This window comes from Equus caballus, chromosome X, assembly GCF_041296265.1.
Source record: "Equus caballus isolate H_3958 breed thoroughbred chromosome X, TB-T2T, whole genome shotgun sequence".
NCBI classification, from domain to species: Eukaryota; Metazoa; Chordata; class Mammalia; order Perissodactyla; family Equidae; genus Equus; species Equus caballus.
In genome coordinates, this window is record NC_091715.1 from 77922861 (window position 1) to 77946592 (window position 23732).

Below are 23732 nucleotides of genomic sequence, written 5' to 3' on the forward strand. Positions count from 1 at the left end.
TTCCTAGACCTAGATTCCATTTTTGGTGAATTACTTCTAAAGTTGACCATTAAAATCAGTCTTGCCTTTCTGAAGTCTGTTTGTCCTCAAAGAAGAGCTAAATCTAAGTGTTTTGTCAAGAATGCAAAAGTTTAGTATTTAGCATCTAAATTATATTTTACACAACAAAATAAGATCTCCTTTTCATTTTGACCAGTACTGTTTATGGCAGCAGCAACTGACAAAAGCCAATGTGGTTTAGCCTCACTTTGTCCCATTAATCCTTCCTGAAAAGTTCTATGTGAACTAAAAATTGTTTATGTTGAATCATGCTTTCCTTTTGCTTTTCCAAAGATCTATTACAACGCAGGGGGAGAAAAATAACCTAAATAGAAAGAAAATCGCAATGAAGAATTCTAAGTTTCACTTTGCATATTTTGCCTTTTAAAATTCTTAATGTGCTTAAATCTCCCACACAACATCTGAAGGAATTAGTCAAATGACCAATCAATCCATGTGAAGAATTTTACACTTTTAAAAGCACCATGTTAAATATATTCTATCAATTAGTACCCATTTCATTGAGAATTTCCTCTGCTTGTAACAACTGTGTTGCCAAATTGCTGTGGAGCTTGTTTTCATGGCCTGGTAGTGCCTTAGCTATAAAACTTTGTACTTAAACATTCAGAAAGTTCTAAGATACAGTGTATTTGCGCAGCCATGAAAGTTACATAAAAGGGAATACTCACAGGCTTTGCCAATCACCAGTCATGGTAGCTTGGGCTATGGGGAGAAAAACACAGTGAAACTAGTCTACTGCACTAACATAGAATTTTTCACTCAGTGGAAGAAGATTATGGCCATGGATTTGTGCAAGATTGAAATTAAACATCTCAGGGGTGTTACTGACCACTATTATTAAAAATTCATTTATGTAGCTACAATTGCAATATCACTATCCACATTATGTTAGTCAACTGTCAATTATAGACTGGTGGAATCTAAATGAATCAAGAGGGAGTCTTTGAAACTCATTTTGTAATGCCTCTTCAGATTACTTGGAGTTTTGTTTGGTTCAGTATGGGTCAGAGTAGAGATCAGAAAAAAGCCTACCTGAGGGACAAGTGTATATATCAACTAAACTGATGCTTCGATGGATTTTTTAAAAATGAAAATGCAATGAACAAACCTGTGAAAGTTCAAGTTAAAACAGCTAACATTAGTTTTCTATTATATTACTTTTTTCTTTTATGTCATGTTTTGCCCATAAAGTGATTGGTCAACTCTTTTGAATTACATTTTAGATAGCAATTTGTTAAAATACCTCTATCTCAAGGAACACATTTTATTGAAATATAATGATAATCTCAATCAAACTATAGAGTCTGTACCTACAGAAGCCAAAAGTCAGTTGAAAAGAGAAAACTCCAGTCAATATATTAATTTGATCTAAACAATAATAAAGAGCTCACTTGATTTAGCGTTTCATTAATATGGTTCCAAAAAACAATCCACTGGATTTTTTGTGTGTGTGTTCATTCTGTAGAGAGACTCACAGGGAGATTCACCACCCTGCCTCTTCAGTGAAGACAAAGACATCCTTGCAAAGAAGCAAAACACATTCCATTGACTATCTCTTTGCTGCTGTCATATTATTTAATTCAATGTTTTTTTAAACATTGATGATACTATATCATCGAGTTCTTGAAGCCTATGTGCAACTGCTTCTAGCATTATTTGTACTCTTACCACCACACCTGAAACTGTCCTCAAGTTTTGTCATTAAAATATAAGAAGCATATTGAACTTTTGTATCTTGCATTTATTCTATTACTTATTCTAGATTGTTTAAAAACACTGAACAAAACAGTACAAATGCACATACAATACATCTATTTCTCATCGATGCATCATTTATGGAACGTTTCTGTCTTTATTAGTCTATGAAAACTGCAAAAGCAGACATCTGACATCTCAGTGAACAGCAGACAATAGAATAAAAGCAAGACACTGTCATGCATAGATCAAGAGGAGACAGGGTAGTATAGAGGCAAGAATATTAGAGTGGAATCACAATATGAGGTCTGTAGAGAGTTTAGTTAAGCTATTTCATGGTATTGCTGCCTCAACATCCATTTTATTTGGCCAAGCAGCCTACAGGGACCTTAAACCAACAGCAGCCCCGTAATGCAAGCACATGCCCTAGATAGCAGCCAACAGAGTCACAAGTACATGTAAGTCCCTGATATGACTTCCCCAACAGCCCTTGTGATCAACAGTCTCCCGTGTCTCCCAGTACCTGTATCCCTTATGTGACCCTTAGATAAGACCCCGGTGGGACTTACCAAAATCTCCAATCTGACCCTATCCCAGGAACCCCAAAACACTCCACCTGTGGACCCTAATACAGGCCTGTGTACCAGGCTGTGCCTTTTTACCTGTCTGCAGTCTGCATTGATCTTTCCCATATGGCCCATTGAGGTGTGCTGTGTACTTCCTCCAGGACCCATGAGTAACAAATTTGTCTATTTCAATTTACCTTGTCTGTTGTTGAAACTCAGCTCACTATCCAGCACCCTGTGCTCCACTTTGATAAAGTCATAGGAAGGTCCTAGTACCATCTCTGATCTTGAGAAAAGTCCCTTACACTCTGAGTCTCTATTTTTTATGCCTTTGATAATCTTGATAATGGAGAGTTTCCCAAACTTTGTGAGTTCATGTCACCTTAGTGTTTCAGTAATTTTTTTATGATACCCTTAGGCCCAAAGAAACACCTAACACTCTTGTTTATCAGGTAATTAGAATCAAACAACTTGATAAGTATATATGCCCAAACAACTCAGTTAGCTGTTTGAAAAAACAATATGCATAAATGGAAAGAAAAAACAATACTTTTATTTTATTCTTATATAACCAGAATTACTTACTAATGGGATGAGGGTGCCTATCGGACACTGCACAACTTCTGAAAACCTGCAGCTAGATTGCACACCACCACTCTCATTAACTATTCCATATTGAATTTCATACAGTATTTGCTTTTTTATCACAACTGCCATAAACCCAGCTTCTAATGATAAGATGTTATCAAAACGAATGTATTTATATTGAATGTTGACACTGTGAACTACCTCAGTGTTGAATATCACTGTTTCCCTTGAAAATTAAAATCATCCCATGGCACCCCTGTGAGCTTGTTGCGGTGCCCCAGGGCCTTCAGTGCACTGTGATATCTGTTCTACCTATTTTATAGCATCAGTGTGAGGATCAAGTTAAATAATGGATGTGAGATTGCTTTGAAAACTGTAAAATATGTAAGTACAAAGAATTTTTATCACTTAGCAGACATCAACAGCCTATCCCTAAAACAGAGAAAATAATCACAAATCTCAGAACCATCTGTGGGATGAGATATGGGAGGGGTGATTGTCATCTTTAGTTAATTTTATTCAGATAAGCACCTTTGTGCATTAACACCGCTGAATATACATACTTTTGAACTCCATAATATCCTACTGTTCTGTTTATAACTTGTGTCGTGTTACTAGGAATTTCTTTTCTAGTAATGTCTAACAGATTAACGAATGGATAGATGTAGTATGTTCTATTTTCCCTTCACTCGATTGGAAGGAAGCTGTTGAGAGCAGAGACCATAATCTCATACTTCTATCTCTTCATCAATTTCTCATATAGTACTAGATACATAGTTGAAACTCAATCTTGTCGATTTGGTGAATTAATGAATGAATGATGTCTTTCAATATTAGCCACTGCTGTCAGTCATTGACACACAGGTAGTACCAATGCATAAAGTGTACTGAACATCTATAAGGTACAATATACTATACTAGATTATTTGAATATAGACTTACAAATGATCCCTGTCCCCGTCAGTTGTCTTATAGGAGGAAAAAATCACTGAAAGGAAGTAGAATGATTATGAGTAATGTTTGTTCATTGTCATTATTTTCTTCATTAGAAAGCACATCAAAGGAGTTCCTATCAAACTCACACTGCATTCTTTTTCTTTCTAACCAAAAAAGAAAAAAAATTCAGCTACTGACTTAGTTTATTGTTGGCTCTGCAAACCATGTGCACTATGACCCTGAACAGCTTGTAATCTTGTATTTCAAGTTCTACATCTGTAAAATGTGCATAATTCTATTTGCACCTCCTCCCTTGTTTCCCATTAATCTTATGATATTAAATAAAAAATGGCTGCTGGGGGCACTGAGTTCCTTGAGAAAGGTATCAACCAACTAGAAAATGCTATAGTTAGGCCCCATACTGAGTTAAGAGCAGCTTGAATGATGACAGGAACATAATGCCACTGTCATCATCACCATCAGTAAGTATAAAGTTGTAGGGGAGGAAGACATTTCCTCTACCCTCTCTGGGTCCTTCTGGCCAGACAATGAATTAAATTCACATGAGACAGAATAACAGGAGAAAATTAAACAAAGTTTTATAACATGTGTACATGGGAGAGGCTCAGGCAAACTGAGCAACTCAACCAACTGGCCGAGGCTACCTGTTTAAGTATCTCTAGCTATAGACAAGGAGGACGTTTGGGGTAGTGGTTTGGGTCTTCAAAGTGGAGGAAGGCAACCCACATGGAAATGGAAAAGGAAATGTTTGGTACATAGAACTTTGATAAGAGTGGGCTTAGCAAGGATCTTCCCAGTCTACCCGAATCCAAAGTTATCTATGGTGATGACCTGTCCTGGGTACAGGCCTTTATTATTATTTTTTTTCTTTTAGGCAGTTAGGGGGAAAAGGTCGAATGTTCTTGCTGAGTCTGAGCCTCTATTGTCTTCAACTCGAAATAGTCTGAATACCAGAGTGGCGCATCTTGGGGCGACCTGCCCTGAACCCCATCAAAGTTATTTTTTCTGAAAGATATTGTGTTTAAATTAAAAGCAACAGTGAATTGGTCCTCATCGAGTTATGAAGAGTTACACATTGCTTTCTCTCTTATATCCCACCTCACCCTCATCCCTACACCCTTGAGCCAACTTGAACCAACTTTGGAAAGATCTGACTAAGGATCTCCTATTTCAAAAAGATTAATTACACAACTACACACACACATCCCTTGGTCTTTTGCTCAGTTAGTCTATCTTGGGCAATTTGTAACTATTGCATAAGTAGATAAATTATTTAAATACTTTCCCTTCACTCTAAAATTGTCTCTCTTCTTATTTTCATTCTATTTGCGAGATAATTTAGTGTGGAGGATGGAACACAGGCTTTGGAGTCAAATGGTTTAGGTTATAACTCCCAGCTGTGCTCTTTATTATTGAGTACCCTTGGATAAGTTGCTTATCCTCTCTCTGAGCTTCAGTTTCCTTATACGCAAAATTTGTGACTAAGACTCCCCTCATGGGATCATCGTGAGACTTAAAGAAGACAATTATATAAAAACGCCTAGCACAGTGCTTGACAAATGGTATGTATATGATAAATACAACTAGTATTATTTATGATTTAGAAAGAACTCTAATTGTGATTATAAACAGCAATAAGATTTAAAATTATACTCTCATCACAAGGAAAAAGAAAGCATTGACTTTTGAACTGAAATTAACAACAATAAAAGACCAGCACTATCAACTTCCAAAACTCTTGTAAGTACTCAGAAGATACTTCAGAATCTGAAAAAATATTTCCAGATTTTCTTATTCTTCTATAATAACCAACTTTTCTTTTTAAAGCAACCAGCATTTATATGTCAATAGAGCATTAATAAAATACTTATTTTCAAGTTTCTTATGTTTTTCCATTTTGTTTATTACTAGCATTGGAACCACATTGTCTTAGTTTTTTTTTTTTTTTTACTATCTTTCATTGCAAATGTACACAATTTCATGTACTTGTGGATCACAAATGGACTTTAGAAAAGTATCTGGTTCCTAATTTTGGAACTACCTGGGCATCTCTTGCTTCATTCAGTTCTAAGGGAGTCAGATTCTTCTAATATTCAGGCAACATATTAGAAGCCATACTAGCTTTCTACCACTGAAAGAGATTTTCATGCCCAACCAGCAGAATTAATGTAGCTACCAAAGAGGTTTGACTTATAATTAGAAATGTATAATCAGAGACAGCATAATTATCTGCTTTGTGATCCAAAAGAGTAACTATCATAAACTCATAGAAGAAATCTTCCTGAAATTTTATGAGCTATACATACTCTTGGTGATCAAGGTTTAGAACACTGACAAGATAAAAACAGGTAGAAAGGAGTAATGATAGATAGAGAATATTTCTTGACTTGCTCATTGAACACCTTACCTTCTATGATAGAGTCTATCACCAAGAGAAGTGACTCTAGTAAATGAACTTTACGAATAAACATCTCAAGAATTGCTGTATTCATTTTGTTCTTAAAACATTTAACTCAATCACCTTCATATGGCATCTGCCATGATTATTCTACTCGTTGCTCTCTTGAGAGCTGTCAGTGAGCATCTTGCTAAATCCACTGGCTTTTGCTCTGTTCCATTTCTTAAAAACTTGATTGCATTTGACATTGTTTGTCATTTTATACTCCTTGAAACTTTTTCTTCTTTTGGTTTTAATGACATATAGTATCTTGGCTTTTCTATTTCTCTAATCATTTTTAGAACTAAAAACTTCTTCTTCCTACCATCACCCAAATATGAGGATTCATTAAAGGTTCAGTCTTTAAACTTTTGCTCTTCTCTACACTATTCCTCTAAGAGATATCATGAATTCAAATACCATCAACTATCACTTCTTCCAAAGTATCATAAGTCTATACATTAGATCCTGTATTTTATGCCAGAATCTAGTTTCCTTCATGTAGGCTTCCTCCTTCCAGTTTCGTTAAAACAAAGGCGCCAGCAATTTTTAAAACACCTAGCTTTCTGACCTTAGTCGTATTTGACTCATTCCTCTCTTTCATAACCAATATTTACCTTATTCATGAGTACTGTCAATCCTTCGCTCAAAATGTGTATTATTTGTTCTTCCTTCTTAACTCCCACACTATCTCAGTATTTTGTAATTTCATTCTAAATACCTCATAACTTTCATTACCTTTTCTTTAATCCATTAATTTTTAGTGGTACCTACATTTATTTTCCAAACGTAGGATTCTAAAATTTGGGGAGTTTTGTTGATTTCAGTTTTTATTGCATCTTTATGAGAGAGCATGATCTTTATAATTTTGGTTCCTTGAAATTTTGTGAGACCTCCTTGTGATCTATTTTTAGTAATGTTCTATGTGCATTTGAAAGAATGCCTATTCTCTGTTTGATTCAAGCTTCTCTATATTAGATTAGATAAAGTATTTCTCTCTTTTTAGAAGTCCTATTAGGTGAATGATGGTACTTCTTAATTCTATGTATTTATTAATTTAACCTTTTAAAAATACCTTCCATCTCTTTATTCATTTGTGCTGCATTATTTGAGAATTGCTTAGCCAAATTGTCCAGGTTACTAACTCTCTATTCCTGTGGCTTTATTCCACTATTCAATCCATCTATTGAATTTTCATCTCAAAAATTACATAATTACATATATTAATTTTAATTTTTATGACTATTCTTTCTTTCTTCATGGATGCCATACCTTCTCTTATTGCTTTTATATTTATATAATCATACCTATTTGTAGTCCTATTCTGCCTGCTCTATTACTTGTGTTTTCTCTAGTATGTGTTGTCACTCTTTTGTGGTGTTCGCATTTCTCAAATGACCTGTTTTTTTTTTAAATTGTGAGCTCATCCTTATAGTTGAGATTCACTCCAAGACAATCAGCTGACTCTGATTGTACAGTCTGCTTTGGGGCACAGGGAAGATACTTTTAAAGAGAGGGATGAATGGGTGGAATATACTGCAGATTGAATAGTTCCACCACAATTGATCTTCTGGGAATCTATATATATCATTGTTTCTTAGCATAGACAGGTACCTGAGCCCCTGTGCTCTTTCTCACTCCCAAGCACTCCTCTCTCCTGGAGATAGATATGCTTGTCCTTGTCTCAGCTTCCTGAATCATAAAGGAATTAGAGAAAGAATGCTCAGGTATAAACCAGCCTTGTTGCTCTCTCCTGCTCTGCTCTTACTAATCATTTGTCTTTTACTAACCATTCGTCTTAGTGTAAACAACCTCTAAACGTGAAGCTTCCTTTGCATTGATTCTATCTTTTTAAAAAGTCAGTACTCTCCCACTAGATCCTACATGGATCCTAGGCTGTGAGGTTATGGGTTCTCTCTTTGATTAAATCCTATCTGTTTTTTTTCCCTCAGGAATTATTGATAAATTCTTTTCTTCTATGATTTCTCTTTTCTATATTTGAATATAGGCACACCTTAATTAATTTTTAAAATATATTTTTCTTGAATTTTTAGAGATTAATGTAAAGGTGGAAGCTGCAGCATGTACTTTGTAAACCAACTGGAAACTACTGCTTCCACCTCTCAAATTCTTGTTAATGTTCAATATTTTAAAATTTTCTGTAAATTATAGTGCATTAATTGAAAAATAAACATACCACTTATAAACTCACCAAAACATCCCATGAAGACAGGACCCAGGAATGTATTACACTTCTCCCATATTTCCCACATGAGATGAAACACATAGAAGCCACTCAATTATTATTTTGTTCTTGATTAATAGATTCACTTATTCATTATGGAGATATTTCCTGAAAAAATGTTTTAAGTTCTAATTTGCATAGGTATGAGAAAGATAACAGGAAACATGATACAGTGGAAATAACAAGGATAAGGAAATCAGGAGACCAAGTTTGGAACTTCAGCTCTACAACTAGCTTGCTGTGTGATTCGGGGCAATTTCTTACCTTCCTCTAGTTCTGCTTTCATCATTTATACAGTGAAGTGGGTGATTAGTTAATCTCTAAGTTCCATTTTGGCTATAATATATGTTACCAAAACGAATACTTTGGCAAGATATGGTTTAACAGAAGCAAAGTTTTTGTCCTACATTACTTATTCATCTCCCTCACTGCACCCCCACTAACTCTATGACTCCGGTACATGAAATCATCTCATTAGAAATTTTTCTGAGAAGTCAAATGTCCTGGGTGACCTTCATGATTTGCTTCTCTATATACTGAAGGCAATAAAGAACCATTTGAGGAGAGAATAATTAAATCATATTGAAAAACTACTACCTGCTAAACATTGTATATGCACACATTACATGTGAAGCACAGTATCCAGCATATAGTAAGTACTCATAAGTATTTATTATTATTATTATTATTATTATTATTTTAGAAGGGAGGCAGAATAGCATAGTGGTTAAATACATCAACTTTGGAGTAAGTAAAACCTGGATTCTAGTCATATTTTCTCTGCAGACAAGCTATGGGATTTCAAACAAGTTATTTAACCTCTCAAAACTTCAGTTACTGCATCTATGAAAGGGGGATAATTATATCTGTGTTAGTTTCCTAGGACTGCCATAACAAATTACCAATAACTTGGTGGCTTAAAACAATAGAAATGTATTCTCTCACAGTTCTGGAGGCCAGAAATCCTAAATCAAGATGTCAGCAGGACCATGCTCCATTGGAAGGCAATAGAGGAGAATCTTTCTTTGGCTCTTCCAGTTTCTGATTGCTCCAGGTATTCATTTACTTCCTTAGATACATAACTCCAATCTCTGCCTCTATATTCACATGGCTTTTTCCTCTGTGCCTGTCTGTTCTCCTCTTCTATTTCTTATAAGAATACTTGTTATTGGATTTACAGCCTGCCCAGATCATCTAGGATGATCTCACCTTGAGATCCTTCACTTAATTACATCTGAAAAGACTCTTTTTCTAAATAATGTCACATTCAATATTATTCTGATGGTTAGGAAATGAACATATCTTTTTGGGCCACCATTCAACCCACTATAATATCTAACTGTGGGAGACTCTGCTCCTCATCTTTCCAACAGCCACTCCTCTGATTCTTTTTCAGGAGCGTCTACTTCCCGTTACAGAGACTGAAAATGCCAAGTCCACATTTTAAAAGTGACTCTTGTATCCAGGTCATAGACATGTGTCGTATGTCTGTCTGATATGTAAGTAAAAGCCTGCTGGGGGCTTCTGCGGAAATATTTTTCTTCCAAATAAAAAGTGAGAAATGTGAAAAGATACCCTGTCCCTCCCTTCCTACTTTTGATTGCTCTTTTGTGAGGACATGACATTTGGAACATTTGCACTTATCTTGTATCCATACGGTGAGCGCCACAAAAATCACAGAAATCAATCTGGAACCCTGACATAATTGAGCTGACAAATTAATAAAATATGGAGCTTCCTCACTTCTAGACTTCTTGTTATGTGTGAAAATAAATTTGAATTATTTTGAAGTCAACTTTACTTGGGTATTCCGTTGTAGCAGCTAAAGACATTATAATGCATGTACCACTTCAAGAAAGTTTTCTGGAGTTTAAATGTAAAAATGTAAGCATGTAAAATGTTTAACATGTGCCTGGATTATAGTAAATGCTTAATATATTTTAGCTATTACTACGAGTGTATTAAATTAGTAATGCCTTTCAAGCCCTTGACCCCTGACAGTGGCTAGAATTAGGAATAGGAGAGCATAGGTTTCTTTCCATTCACAACACCAGAGGATGCAGTGAGGTGCTATACTGATTTGAAGGGGGAAATCTAAACCTAGCTGTTTGCTTACCTGGATTGTTTTCCTCTGTTGGACCTTCAGCTTTAAGCCCTTCTGGAAGAAGTTGAACTGAAAGAGAACTTTAAGATTCTGGAGAATAAGATCAAAGTGAAGAATTGAAGACTTGCATGCACTTCAATGGCAGCTAACTCATTCCTCTGTCACCAGCTGATGTTTTTATCTCTATTAAGTATGACTGATGGACTCAGAACCAGGAGCTACAAGACAGAAATACTTTTTTAGTAGTATCTTCCTACTTAGATGATAAAAATGTGACAACTCTAGTGAGAACTCATATCAGAATGAAAGAGAAGTTCAGTAATTTATATTTTAATTCCTGGAATTGTCGGTACTTGCACATCCTGACCTGTGAGGCACTTTAAGACCTCGACAGGGGTCCTGGAGGGAAAAGTGAGTATTTTAGGGATGCTTCTGGATAAGCTAAGAGGTCTGATTCCCAAGAATGATGGCCAGCAGTGCCTAAAGGATTACAGCATACTTGTTTTTGAATCTGTTTTGTGGAAGCATGGCTGCAAGAATCTTCGTGTTACATGGATGGAATCCACAGGCTGTTGAATGGCAGTATCATTAATTCTCATACCATCAGTCTGCATTAAAACAGAACCCTAGTCAGCCTAAAACGAAAATAGAAGCCCATCCAACAAACTGAGCACACTTGGTGTGGCAAAAAGGGAAAGTTGTCGCTAGGTGGGCATAAGGGTACTGGGAAGCTTACTTAAAACACGCTAGATTAGTGATCCTCAAACTGAAATGCCCATTAGAATCACATAGAGGGCTTATTAAAAAGCATATTCCTGCACCAAAATTCCCTGACATTTTCATTTAATAGATCTGGAGTTGGGCCTAAGGAGACGTATTTTCAATAAACACTCTGTTATGAAATAAATTGCATCTCCTCAAAATTCATATGTTGAAGCCCTAACCCCCAACATGACTGTGTTTGGAGATAGGGCCTTTAAGGAGGTGATCAAGGTTAAATGAGGTCTTAAGGATGAAGCCCTAATCCAACATGACTGGTGTCCTTATAAGAGGAAGAGACATCAGACACCTCTCTCTCTCTGCACTTGCACAGAGAAAAGGCCATGTAAGAACACAATGAAAAGATGGCCTTCTACAAGCCGAGAGGCCTTACCAGAAAGCAAAACTGCTGGCATCTTGACCTTGCCAGTAATATTCAATGTGAACTATATTGAACTTTACATTTGAATAAAATGCCTATCTAGACCCTTCAAACAGCCTTCAAATATTTGACTGTAACCGTCAAAGTTTAGGCAGAAAATATGTGGGAGATTCCTGCTCGTCTCCAGTTGACTTGAGGGTTAAAATCTGAAAAATATTTCTGTTAACTATTATAAAAGAATTAAAAATTATATTTTAGTTTCCACTAGACAACCTATTTTTAAATTTTTTCCAGCATTATATATATATTTTTGAGATATAATTGCCATATAAAATTGTGTAAGTTTAAGGCCCCTGGCAATCACTATTCTACTCTCTGTTTCTATGAATTTGTCTTTTTTAAATTCCACATATAAGTGAGATCATATAGTATTTGTCTTTCCCTGTCTGACTTTTCACTTAGGGTAATGACCTCAAGATCCATCGATGTTGTTGCAAATGACAAGATTTTCTTCTTTTTATGGCTGTATAATATTCCAGTGTGTGTGTGTGTGTGTGTGTGTGTGTGTGTGTGTGTGTGTGTGTGTTTACTACATCACCCTTATCCAATCATCTATTGATGGACACTTAGGTGGTTTCCATATCTTGGTTATTGCAAATAATGTTGCAATGAACATGGGGGTGCATATATCTTTTTGAATTAGTGTTTTTGTTTTCTTCAAATAAATACCGAGAAGTGGGATTACTGGATCATATGGTAGTTCTATTTTTAATTTTTTGAGAAACCTGCATGCTGTTTTCCACAGTGGCTGTACCAATTTACATTTCCATCAACAGTGTACAGGCTTCCCTTCTCTCCACATCCTCGCAAATGCTTGTTGACTCCTGTCTTTTTGATAATATCCATTCCAATAGGTATGAGGTCATAGGTCACTGTGGTTTTGATTTGCATTTCCCTGATGATTAGTGATATTGGGCATCTTTTCTTGTATCTGCTTTGCTATTTATATGTCTTCTTTGTCAAAATGTCTATTAGGTCCTCTGCCCATTTTTTAATCAGATTATTATTATTTTTCTTTTTTTACCATTGAGCTGAATTAATTCCTTATATATTTTGGATACAAACCCCTTACCTGATATATAGTTTACAACTATTTTCTTCTATTCTATAGGTTGCTTCTTCATTTTGTGGATTCTTTTGCTGTGCTGAATCTTTTTGTTTGATGTAGTCCCACGTGTTTATTTTGCCTTTTGTTGCTTGTGTTTTTGGTGTCATGTCCAAGAAATTGATGCCAAGATCAATGTCAAAGAGCTTTTCCCCTGTTTTCTTCTATAGACAGTCTATTTGTTAATTACTGCCTTGACTTACTCTCTTGTGGTATGTTGGATACTTTCCTTTCTTTGAGATGTTTCCTTTTATCCAACCAAGGGCTAGTAAGGAAGAATGGGGAAATGGACGTTGGTATATAGCTAATTATATACACTATGAACTGTAAGTTTCAGACGAGTCCCTTAAAAAAAGGTTAAATCACTAGCATCTGATACAATGTCTGTCACAAAGTAGGTTCTCAATAATTACTTTCTGAATTAATCACCAACTCTGCTTGGCAAAGTACTAACTCTGAATGACTTCACAGAGCAAGTGATATTTTATCGGGTTCTTGATGGAAAATAGTATGGAGAACAGAGAGAGAGACTATTTTAGACAAAGGACAGACACTGCAAAAAGACAAAAAGACATAAACTGGCATGGAAGATTTGATCAGTTAATATTACTTTCTGACAGAAAACTCCATTAATAACAGCTTAACACATAAGGATATTATTATTATTTTCTTAAAAAAATTTCTGAAAGGAATATTTCCATGATTGATTTGGTGGCTTAACAATGCCATCAAGACCCAGGCTCCTACAATCTTTCTGCTGAGTTATCTTTGGTGTTGTCTATATGTCTCCTCATGTTTGCAAGATGACTGCCGCACTTTCAGTCATCATGCCGTTACATAACAATACACAAAGCAGGAAGAAAGTAGGGCTTTTATCATAAAGAAAAATGCTAGACACCTCCTAGAAGTATTTTTCTTATTTATAATTGGCCTAATGTAGGTCAGGTGGCCACTCCTAGGTGCCAGGAAGATGTGGAAAGTAGGTATTTGGCGTTTCTAGCTTTTATGGTAATAACAGGCAAGGAAGACAGAGAAAAGGAAAAATGTTGAGTAGGCAACCAATAGGGCCTATTACAGTATCTTTCAGTGTATTGGATCCACATATTCATCTACTGAAATACAGAAGATTCATGTGTAGTATTTATATTCATAAAGAAGAATTTAAAAAGAAGTGCATGGGTGTTGCCCCTCTATTCCTCTGATTCTTTTGCCTTTTTGAAATTTCTCCATTTGAACAAAGTAAATATCTAATGAACTCCATCACTAACCTTCAGTTATGGTCTCAAAATTTAGCCACCATTTAGCTGTTATGGGTCTTATATATAAAGACAACATTTAGTGAAGTTCTCTCATAATATGTATAAAATTGTCTTTTTTGAATGATAAGTTCTTCTGATTCTATGATTCACAATTTTGAGTGTGTGCATGTGTTTATAGCACACATTTGAAAACAAGAATTTCTGAGCACACATTTTAATAAAGATTCTAACTAAAACTATACAAGACCACAATAATTGTGACACAATAACTACTTTAGTGCTAAATGTCACTTGAGATTTATAAAAACATTTAAGTTGTTCCCTGTCAGTCCTTTTTCTCTACCTGAGTACAACTATTTCCTGATTACATACTCTCTTAACGTATTTATGCATTCAACAAATATTTCTTGAGCACCTACTCTGAAGCAGCACCCTGCTGAGCGTGAGAGATTTCATTATGAACAAGAAGAAAAAGAAACTAACAAAAAAAAGCCAACCAGAAATAGCCCTACCTTCATGTAGGGCTTGCCTTGCATATTTCAGGAAACAAGATTGTTGGCTCAAGTTTGACATACAACTTTGGCCCTTCTCATTTGTTGCAAGTTTTATCCCACTCACTATCAGATGACTCATTCACCTCCCTCCTTTTGACAAGCTTTGAAGTCTGCATCTTCGCTTGTAACAATCATTTATGTTATCTGTTGATCAATGTTTGAGAGTGTACTAATGAATAATTAGGATATAAGAGATAAGAACCACTATTCTAACTAGGTGAAGATACATCACATTCCGCTTAACGTAATGGAGATTCCTGAGTAATGGTGGGAATAGGGGTGGAAGGGCTATTTCAGATTTTACTTTTTACCTTAAACTCTGATGTCCATAAACTTGTAGTATTAACAAATATTCTCATTACATATAATTGCCAATTAGAATGTCTTATCAGTATGAAATAGTAGTGTTACCTTTCTGGATCAATATATTGTATTGAAAAGCATTCAGATTACTTTACACAGAATATATAAACACAGAATGCAACTTATTTCAGTTTTTGAAAAGTGGAGTATAGCTCTGGATCATTCTAGTACTACCATCCTAGATCCTTAACAGTCTGCATCACCCCAGGTAAATCGGTCATCTGTTCCATCCCTATTACAGATTAAGACAGTAAGGGAAATCTAGTTGGCTTGTCCAGGGTCATGCAATTAGTGACAAGGCCAATAGTTGAACATTGGTTTCCTGAATACCAATTTATTATGATTTTACTCCCAAGCACACCCTTTCAAAACACTTCCAATCTCACCACCAGGACCAGCAGGGGACCAGCGCAAAATGAAAATGCAACGTAGTTATAAATTCTGGCTCAAAATTAATGGCTAACTTAGTCCTATAACTGGCAGGTGGCAGAACACTGATAATTTCAGTCTCAGTTTTTCAGTGGCTACAGACATTAATGATGCTTTCTAGGTGAAACAAAACACCTGAGATATCCAACATTTCCTTACATAATAATAGTTTAAATTATAGCATTTATTTGTTCATTCAATAAATATTTCTGAGTACCATCTACTTGCCAAGCACTGTTTTAGGTACTGGGGATGCATCAGTAAATAAATCAGACAAAAATCCCTGCCTCTCATTATGTTATAGTAATGGGAGATAAACAATAAATAAACAAATCACATATAAGGTAATAAGTGCTATGGGGAAAAAATTAAAGGAGACAGGGTGATAAGGAGGGCCAGGGTAGGGGATAAGTTGGGATGGGGGCTTTAGGTTCAATTCAAGGTGTGATCTTTGCCAGTCTGCCTGTGAATGTTGTTAAAGACTAAAATTGGTGACTGAAAAGACAAAACGTGTTTTTTTCTTCTTCAAAGCTCTAGGCCATCCTTGGAGAAGCCCAGGGCTGAGGCCAAAGCTCATTGTATATGTGTATATCTTTCCGCTCTTCCCTGTTTAAATCCAGGTAAAATCTCCTTAAAATAAATTTCAAAAAGCTTTGAGGTGGAAAAATAAGGGAACAGATATCACAAAAGAGAAAAGGAGGCGGGGACAGGCTAGCCTCAGTCATGCCTCGGTATCGCCTTGGTGATGGGGTTGTACAGAAGAGGTGCTCTACTTAAGCCCTAGATCTTTTCTAGCACCTACTACAAGGCCCTTATCTGGTTTCTCTTATCACTCATTTTCTTCTCTATGATTCAAATCTCAAATCAATAACTATGTACAAATGAAAAATCAAAAGTTTGAGCATACTCTTCACAAGAGTTAGAATAAGTCATTCACAGCTTTATATGTTCATAGATATTACTTACTTAGTTAATATTCCTTAACTAACTCTTGGAAATTTTTACAGTAATTTTTGTCCATTAAAGCTATATTTATATCAATTTGACTACTTAATAGATTTAAAGTAAGTGAAAAAAGTTGAAGCAGTCATTTGTCAAGATTATTTTTTTAATTGGCTTTACTGCAACTTTTTTTTAAAGTAATGCTTATTTTCTTAACAGCACCAATACATCAAGAATATGAATGTTCCAAATATTATTTCTATTTGCACTTGCAATGCTTTTTATATATTTTTAATATTAGGTTTTTTAAAATTTTTATTGAGATCACCATAAACATATCATAAACATATTTTTTAGAGAAAAAAGACTGAATGTAAAGAAACTGTATGGGGTTACAGTTGCTCTTTTTTTATTTTTTTGGGGAAGATTAGCCCTGAGCTAACTACTGCCAATCCTCCTCTTTTTGCTGAGGAAGCCTGGCCCTGAGCTAACATCGTGCCCATCTTCCTCCACTTTATATGTGGGACGCCTACCACAGCATGGCGTGCCAAGCGGTGCCATGTCCACACCTGGGATCCGAACCGGGAACCCCGGGCTGCTGAGAAGCGGAACGTGCGAACTTAACCGCTGCGTCACCAGGCCGGCCCCTACAGTTGCTCTTTATAGAGGAATATTTATATAATTCTATTTTCAATTCAGCCCATATAGCTCTTTCACACACATGTATATATGTCTGTGTGTGCACATGTATGCTCAAAACTAGTGTTAAAATAGGCTGATACCAATTCGATGTTTATTAAACAACCAGATAGATTCAATCAACGAAAAACTGATTCAGTTCAAGCTGTAAAACATTTTGCGTGAACCCAGCTACAATTTTATAATAGATTTCAGAAGCACCTGTGTCCTGTAAAATATAATTACTGTCTTTCCCCTTTAACTTCCTGTTGTTCACAGTCTCTTTATGATGTCATCACCCAACATTACCAGTTTGAACTTACACTGCTAAAGTCCTGGCAACATACAGGCAGGGGAAATGTCTCTTCTAAGATTGTAAGTCCTCTTTTTAACACATTTTAGTGTTTTTAATGACCAACACGGTCAATTTAGCTACATACTTATGTTTTTAGATGTAAGTAATGTGCCTCTCATGGTAATTTTGTTTAAAGATTAAAATTTGTATTTTAAACAGAGATGTGAAATTACCATCTACATCTTGAGTGTTTTGCTTTGAGATTTAGCTAGTTCAGGCTCTTTCACAGAAGAGCTGAATGGCCTTGACCATTTTATTTCTCTGAGTATGTGTGTATGTGTACTCATAACAACATCTTATTTTAGGGAGAAGGGAAATAATTAGTGTGTGTGAAGGCACTTTAAAACGTAAAGCAGGATACAACCTAGTAAGACTTTATCATACTACTTTGGTGTACTTAATTAATCATACTAATTTGGTATACTTTAATTTTATGTATAAGGAAAATTAGACAGCTCTATTGTCCTGATACAAAAGAAGATGGTGTTATTTCCAATCAATAAAAGTATAGTGAGTTGATTTTTTAAAGGAGTTTTTAAGTGGATCGTGAAATATTATTCATGTGAAATTAAACAACAGTATTTGTGCAGGCTTTAGTGGCTGCATGTTTCAATGTTGGTCTTTGATTTAAATAGCCAATCTCCTCTAAAAGAATATTGCTGAAAGTAATACAAAACATTAGAATAATATGAGTCATATTGACTTAGAGCTACCAGCTAATATCTATGTGTATTAAGTTAAACAATATGAGACTGTCAATATTCAGCGATTTTTGACCTACAAAAATGGAAATCTCTTAGGGTACAATCTAATATTAAAAGCTTGTAAAAATCAATAAGAAAGATACAATTAAGGTGGCGTAAAAGTAGTTGGAGAATATGAACAGACAATTTACAGAAAAAGAAATGTGAATGACCAGTAAACATATGAAAAGGTGCACAACCTAAATAATGAAAAGAAAATTTAGAAAATCTTCGACTCAGGGGCCAGCCTGGTGGCACAGCAGTTAAGTGCGCACGTTCCACTTCTCGGCGGCCCAGGGTTCGCTGGTTCGGATCCTGGGTGCCAACATGGCACCGCTTGGCACACCATGTTGTGGTTGGTGTCCCACATATAAAGTAGAGGAAGATGGGCATGGATGTTTGCTCAGGGCCAGGCTTCCTCAGCAAAAAGAGGAGGACTGGCAGTAGTTAGCTCAAGGCTAATCTTCCTCAAAAAAAAAAAAAAAAACAAAAAACAGAAAAAGAAAATCTTCGACTCAGAAATTCAAATTCCAAAAAAATTAACAAGGATTTCCCCTTTTAAATGATACAATTCTGTAGTGTTTGTATTTTATCAATGAGTATGTATTACTTTTAGAATCAGAAAATTTAATGCAGTTTGAAAGAAAAAGAATAATTTGATCTAGAAATAAAAATTGAGCCCCCTAGTGCTTTTATACAGATTTTTCTAGTTTGGTGCTGCCTACATTTGATCTTCCCTCTTACATCATAAAGGCCTCAGGATTATGTCACCATTGGGCATCATCTCTTTGAAACACACTGTCTTCAGCAAACCCCTCTATATCCTCCACTGCCTCCTATCTGAATGATACCTCTGCTTTCTTGCTCTATCTGAAACCTGGCTCTCTCTCAAATACACTGATTTTCCTGAGGCCCTCTCTAGTGGGGGATATTTTCCTTCACACATCACCTCCTACCACTGGATTCAAAGGTGCAGAGGTGTCTGGTTGGCTCCTCAATGGTGTTTGCAAGTCCCTACTCCCTAAAAATAGCCAGATTTGAATCTCAAAGATTATATCTTTGAGATATAATCACATCAGATTATATCACTTGCTACGACTTCCAGGTCACTCCCCTTTATTTTGCCATGATTTTCTCTCTGGCCCACTGTCATTCCCTCTAATAGTCTTCTTGTCTTAATTCCTGGTGATTTTTCTACGTAGATAATCATTTTCGTACCTTAACATCTCAATCCTTGGACTTTATCTTCTCCAATTATCTTGTCTTTCATGTTATCTCAGTGGCTAACTCCTATACATATCCTGTCAAAATCTCAAGTTCAAACATTTCACTCTCCAACCACTGCCTCAGGTAATACTAATACCCCTACTTCAACAATTCTTCCACCCCTCTAAGACATACCATTGAGTTTACCACCTTTGAACTATCACTCATCAATCCCCCCACCCATGGCTTTACTTATGTTTTTACCCTTTACAGATCCTCGCCTATCCTAGATTGTTATGGGCTCATGATGAATCAGCACAAATACTTCCCAGCATACACCCTCAATTCCCTTTCCCCACTTTCTTTTTGACGTCTCAACTGACAAAACCCTAATTTTAGATAAATCCAACTCTCGCATTACTCCACAGGGTACCTTTGCAAGCTGAATGTGGTTGAGGAAAAACATGTAACCAGGATAATTGGCTTCAATTTAAATTTATGATGACAATACCATATGATCTCACTCATAAGTAAATGATAAAAACAATGAGAAATGATCACATAGAGACAGAGATTGGATTGGTGGTTACCAGAGGGGAAGTGGGAAGGGAGGAGGGCGAAAGGGGTGATTAGGCACATGCGTGTGGTGATGGATTATTAGTCTTTGAGTGGTGCACATGATGTTTTCTACACAGGAATCAAAATATAATGATGTACACCTGAAATTTACATAATATTATAAACCAATATTACAGCACTAAAAATTTAAATAAAATTACTTGATTAAATTTATGATGACAAAGTGCAAGTGGGTCATTAATGCTAACTGGAAAGGTATTAAACTTCTCATTTGTTCAAAGCTCTCCTACTCTTGAAGATGAATATTTCTCACCTTTTCCTCTCTTCTCAAATCTGCACCTTCTCTCTTCTCCACTCTCAGCTAATAGAGATAAATAGGGCAAATTTTCACCATTATCAAAACTGAATATACTAGTCTACGTGCATCTTTACAACTCTATTCTCTGCTTTCCCTCCTATTAGAGTGGATGCCCTCTTCTTGCTCATACCAAAGCATAATTTAGGGTATATTAGTTTCCTAGGGCTGCCAAAACAAATTACCATAAACCAGATGGCTTAAAACATCATAAGTTTATTGTCTCACACTTCTGGAAGCTGGAACACCAAAATCAAAGTAGCAGCAGATGTGGCTCCTTCTAGAGGCTCTGAGAGAGAATCTGTTCCATGCTTCTCTTCCAGCTTCTGCCAGTTGCTGGCAATCATTGTCATTCCTTGGCTTGTAGATGCATCACTCCAATCTCTGCCTCTGTCATTACATGGCACATTCTCCCTCTCTGTGTATATCTGTGTGCAAATATCCCTCTTCTCATAAGGACATCAGCCATTGTATTAGGGCTCACACTATTCCAGCATGACCTCATCTTAACTTGATTACATCTGCAAAGACCCTATTTCCAAATAAGGGCAAGTTCACAGTTACCAGATGGTAGAACTTGAATATAACTTTGTGGGGGTCACAATTCAACTCATAACACTGGGCATTAAATTTTTTTCACTACTTAAGGCTACGGCTCCTATAATTAACTCTTTTTCTGTATCTTCAGTTTTCTCTCCTCCCCCCCACCCCGCAGCTTTCTTGAGCCATAATTGACACATAACATTGTGTAACTTTAAGGGGTACAATGTGATGATTTGATACACGTATATATTGTAAAATGATTACCACAGTTAGATTAGTTAACGCCTCCATCACATCACATAATTACCATTTCTTTTTTGTCGTGAGAACATTTGAGGTACACTCTCTTACCAAATTTCAAGTATATAATACAGTATTGTTAATTACAGTTAACAATAGTTAACACACTGTATGTTAGATCCCCAGAGCTTATTCATCCTATAACTGCAAGTTTATACCCTTTGAATGACATCTCTACATTTCCCCCAACCCCCAGCCCCAGAATGGTAAACACCATTCTACTATCTGTTACTATGCGTTCAGCTTCTTTATTTTTTTTCTTTATTTTTTTTTCTGCTTTATCTCCCCAAACACCCCCTGTACACACTTGTATATCGTAGTCGCAGGTCGTTCTAGTTGTGGGATGTGGGACACCGCCTCAACGTGGCCTGATGAGCGGTGCCATATCCGCGCCCAAGATCCAAACCCTGGGCCGCGGCAGCAGAGCATGCGAACTTAAACACTCGGCCACGGAGCCGGCCCTGAGCTTCTTTAGAATCCATATATAAGTGAGATCATACAGTATTTGTCTTTCTTTGACTTATTTTACTTATCATAATGCCCGCAAGGTTCGCCTATGTTGTCATAAATGACAGAATTTTCTTCTTGCTCATGGCTGAATTATATATATAAATATCTCACATCTCTTCAATAAAGTAATTTCATTTGCTTTAGTTATAAACCCAGAAGTGGGGTTGCTGTATCATATGGTAGTTCTATTTTTAATTTTTGTAGAACCTCCACTTTGTCATCCATAGTGGCTGTACTAATTTATGTTTGCACCAAGAAAGCATAAGAGTTCTCTTTTCTCCGAAGCGTTACCAATGTTTATCTCTGCTTTTTGGTAAGAGCCATTCTATCAGATGTGAGGTGATATCTCATTCTTGCTTTTGACGTGGATTTCCCTGATGATTAGGGATGTTGAGCATCTTTTGATGTGTCTTTTGGCTATCTGTATGTCTTTTTTGACAAATGTGTATTTAGTTCCTCTGCACATTTCTAAATCAAATTTTGTGGTATTTTGCTCAGTTGTATGAGTTCCTCATATATTTAGGATATTAACCCCTTATTAGATATTTGGTTTGCAAATATTTTCTCGCATCCCACATGTTGCCTTTTCATTTTATTGATTGTTCCTTTACTGTGCAGAAGCTATTAAGTTTGATGTAGTCCCACTTGTTTGTTTTTGCTTTTGTTGCTTATGTTTTTGGTGACATATCCAAAACATTACTCAAGAGAAGATCAAAGAGATCTTTCCCTATGTTTTCTTCTAAAAGCTGACCAGTTTCAGTTCTTGTGCTTAAGTCTTTAATCCATTTCAATTTAATTTTTGTGAGTTGTTTAAGATAGGGTTCCACTTTTATTCTTTTGCAGGTGGACATCCAGTTTTCCCAGAATGATTTATTGAAGAGATTATCCTTTCCCCATATTGTGTTCTTGGTGCCCTTGTAAATGTTTAGTTGACCATATATGCATGGGTTTATCTCTGGGTTCTTGATTCTGCTCCACTGATCTATTTTGTCTTCATGTTAGTATCATACTGTTTTGATTACTATGACTTTGTAGTATAGTTTGCAATCAGGAAGTGTGATATCTCCAGCATTATTCTTTTTTCTCAGGAATGTTTTGGCTATTTGTAGTCTTTTGTGGTTCCATACCAATTATAAAATTGTATTTTCTATTTCTGACAAAAATGCCATTGGAATTTGGATCAGGATTGCATTTAATCTATAGAAGGCTTTTGGTAGCATGGGCATTTAAAGAATATTATACTTCTGATCCATGAACTTGAGATATCTTTCTGTTTATTTGTGTCTTTTTCATTTTCTTTTATCAAAGTCTTAGAATTTCACTGTACAGACCTTTAACTTCCTCGGTTAAATATATTTAAGTATTTTATCATTTTTAAATATTGTGAATGTGATTGTTTTCTTTCTTTATTTTCCAGATGTTTGTTTCAGGGTATAGAAATTCAACAAATTTCTATATGTTGATTTTGATATCCTACAACTTTATTGAATTCATTGACTAGTTCCAATAGTTTTTTGTTGAGTCATTAAGATTTTCTATGTATAAGATCATATATCTGAAAACAAAAATAATTTGACTTCTTTCTGATTTGGATGCCTTTTATTTATTTTCTTGCTTAATTTCTCTGGCTAGGACTCTCAATATCTTGAATAGGAGTGGCTAGAGTGGGGAAACTTGTCCTGTTCCTCATCTTAGAGGAAAAACTTTCAACATTTCACCCTTGAGTATAATGTAAGATGTGGGTTTGTCGTACATGGCCTTTATTATGTTGAGCTACATTTATTCTATGGTCTATTTGTTGAGAGTTTTTATCATGAAAGAATGTTTTATTTTGTCAAATGCTTTTTCTGCATTTTGAAACAATCATATGATTTTTGTTTTTCATTCTATTAATATGGGGTATCACATTTACTGATTTACATATGTTGAACAATCCTCACATCTCAAGAATGAATCCC

At 35.8% G+C, this 23732-nt stretch overlaps 1 protein-coding gene across 1 annotated transcript in view; it reads left to right on the forward strand.

Annotated features, from left to right (window-relative positions):
- The first annotated feature begins 17464 nt into the window (after positions 1-17464).
- The window catches only part of CYLC1 (cylicin 1), a 41143-nt gene continuing 34875 nt past the window's right edge, over positions 17465-23732 (forward strand). The window contains exon 1 of the mRNA XM_023634096.2: positions 17465-17558. Within this exon, the coding sequence (XP_023489864.2) occupies positions 17542-17558 (17 nt within the window). The 5' untranslated portion in view covers positions 17465-17541. The remainder of the gene's footprint in view (positions 17559-23732) is intronic.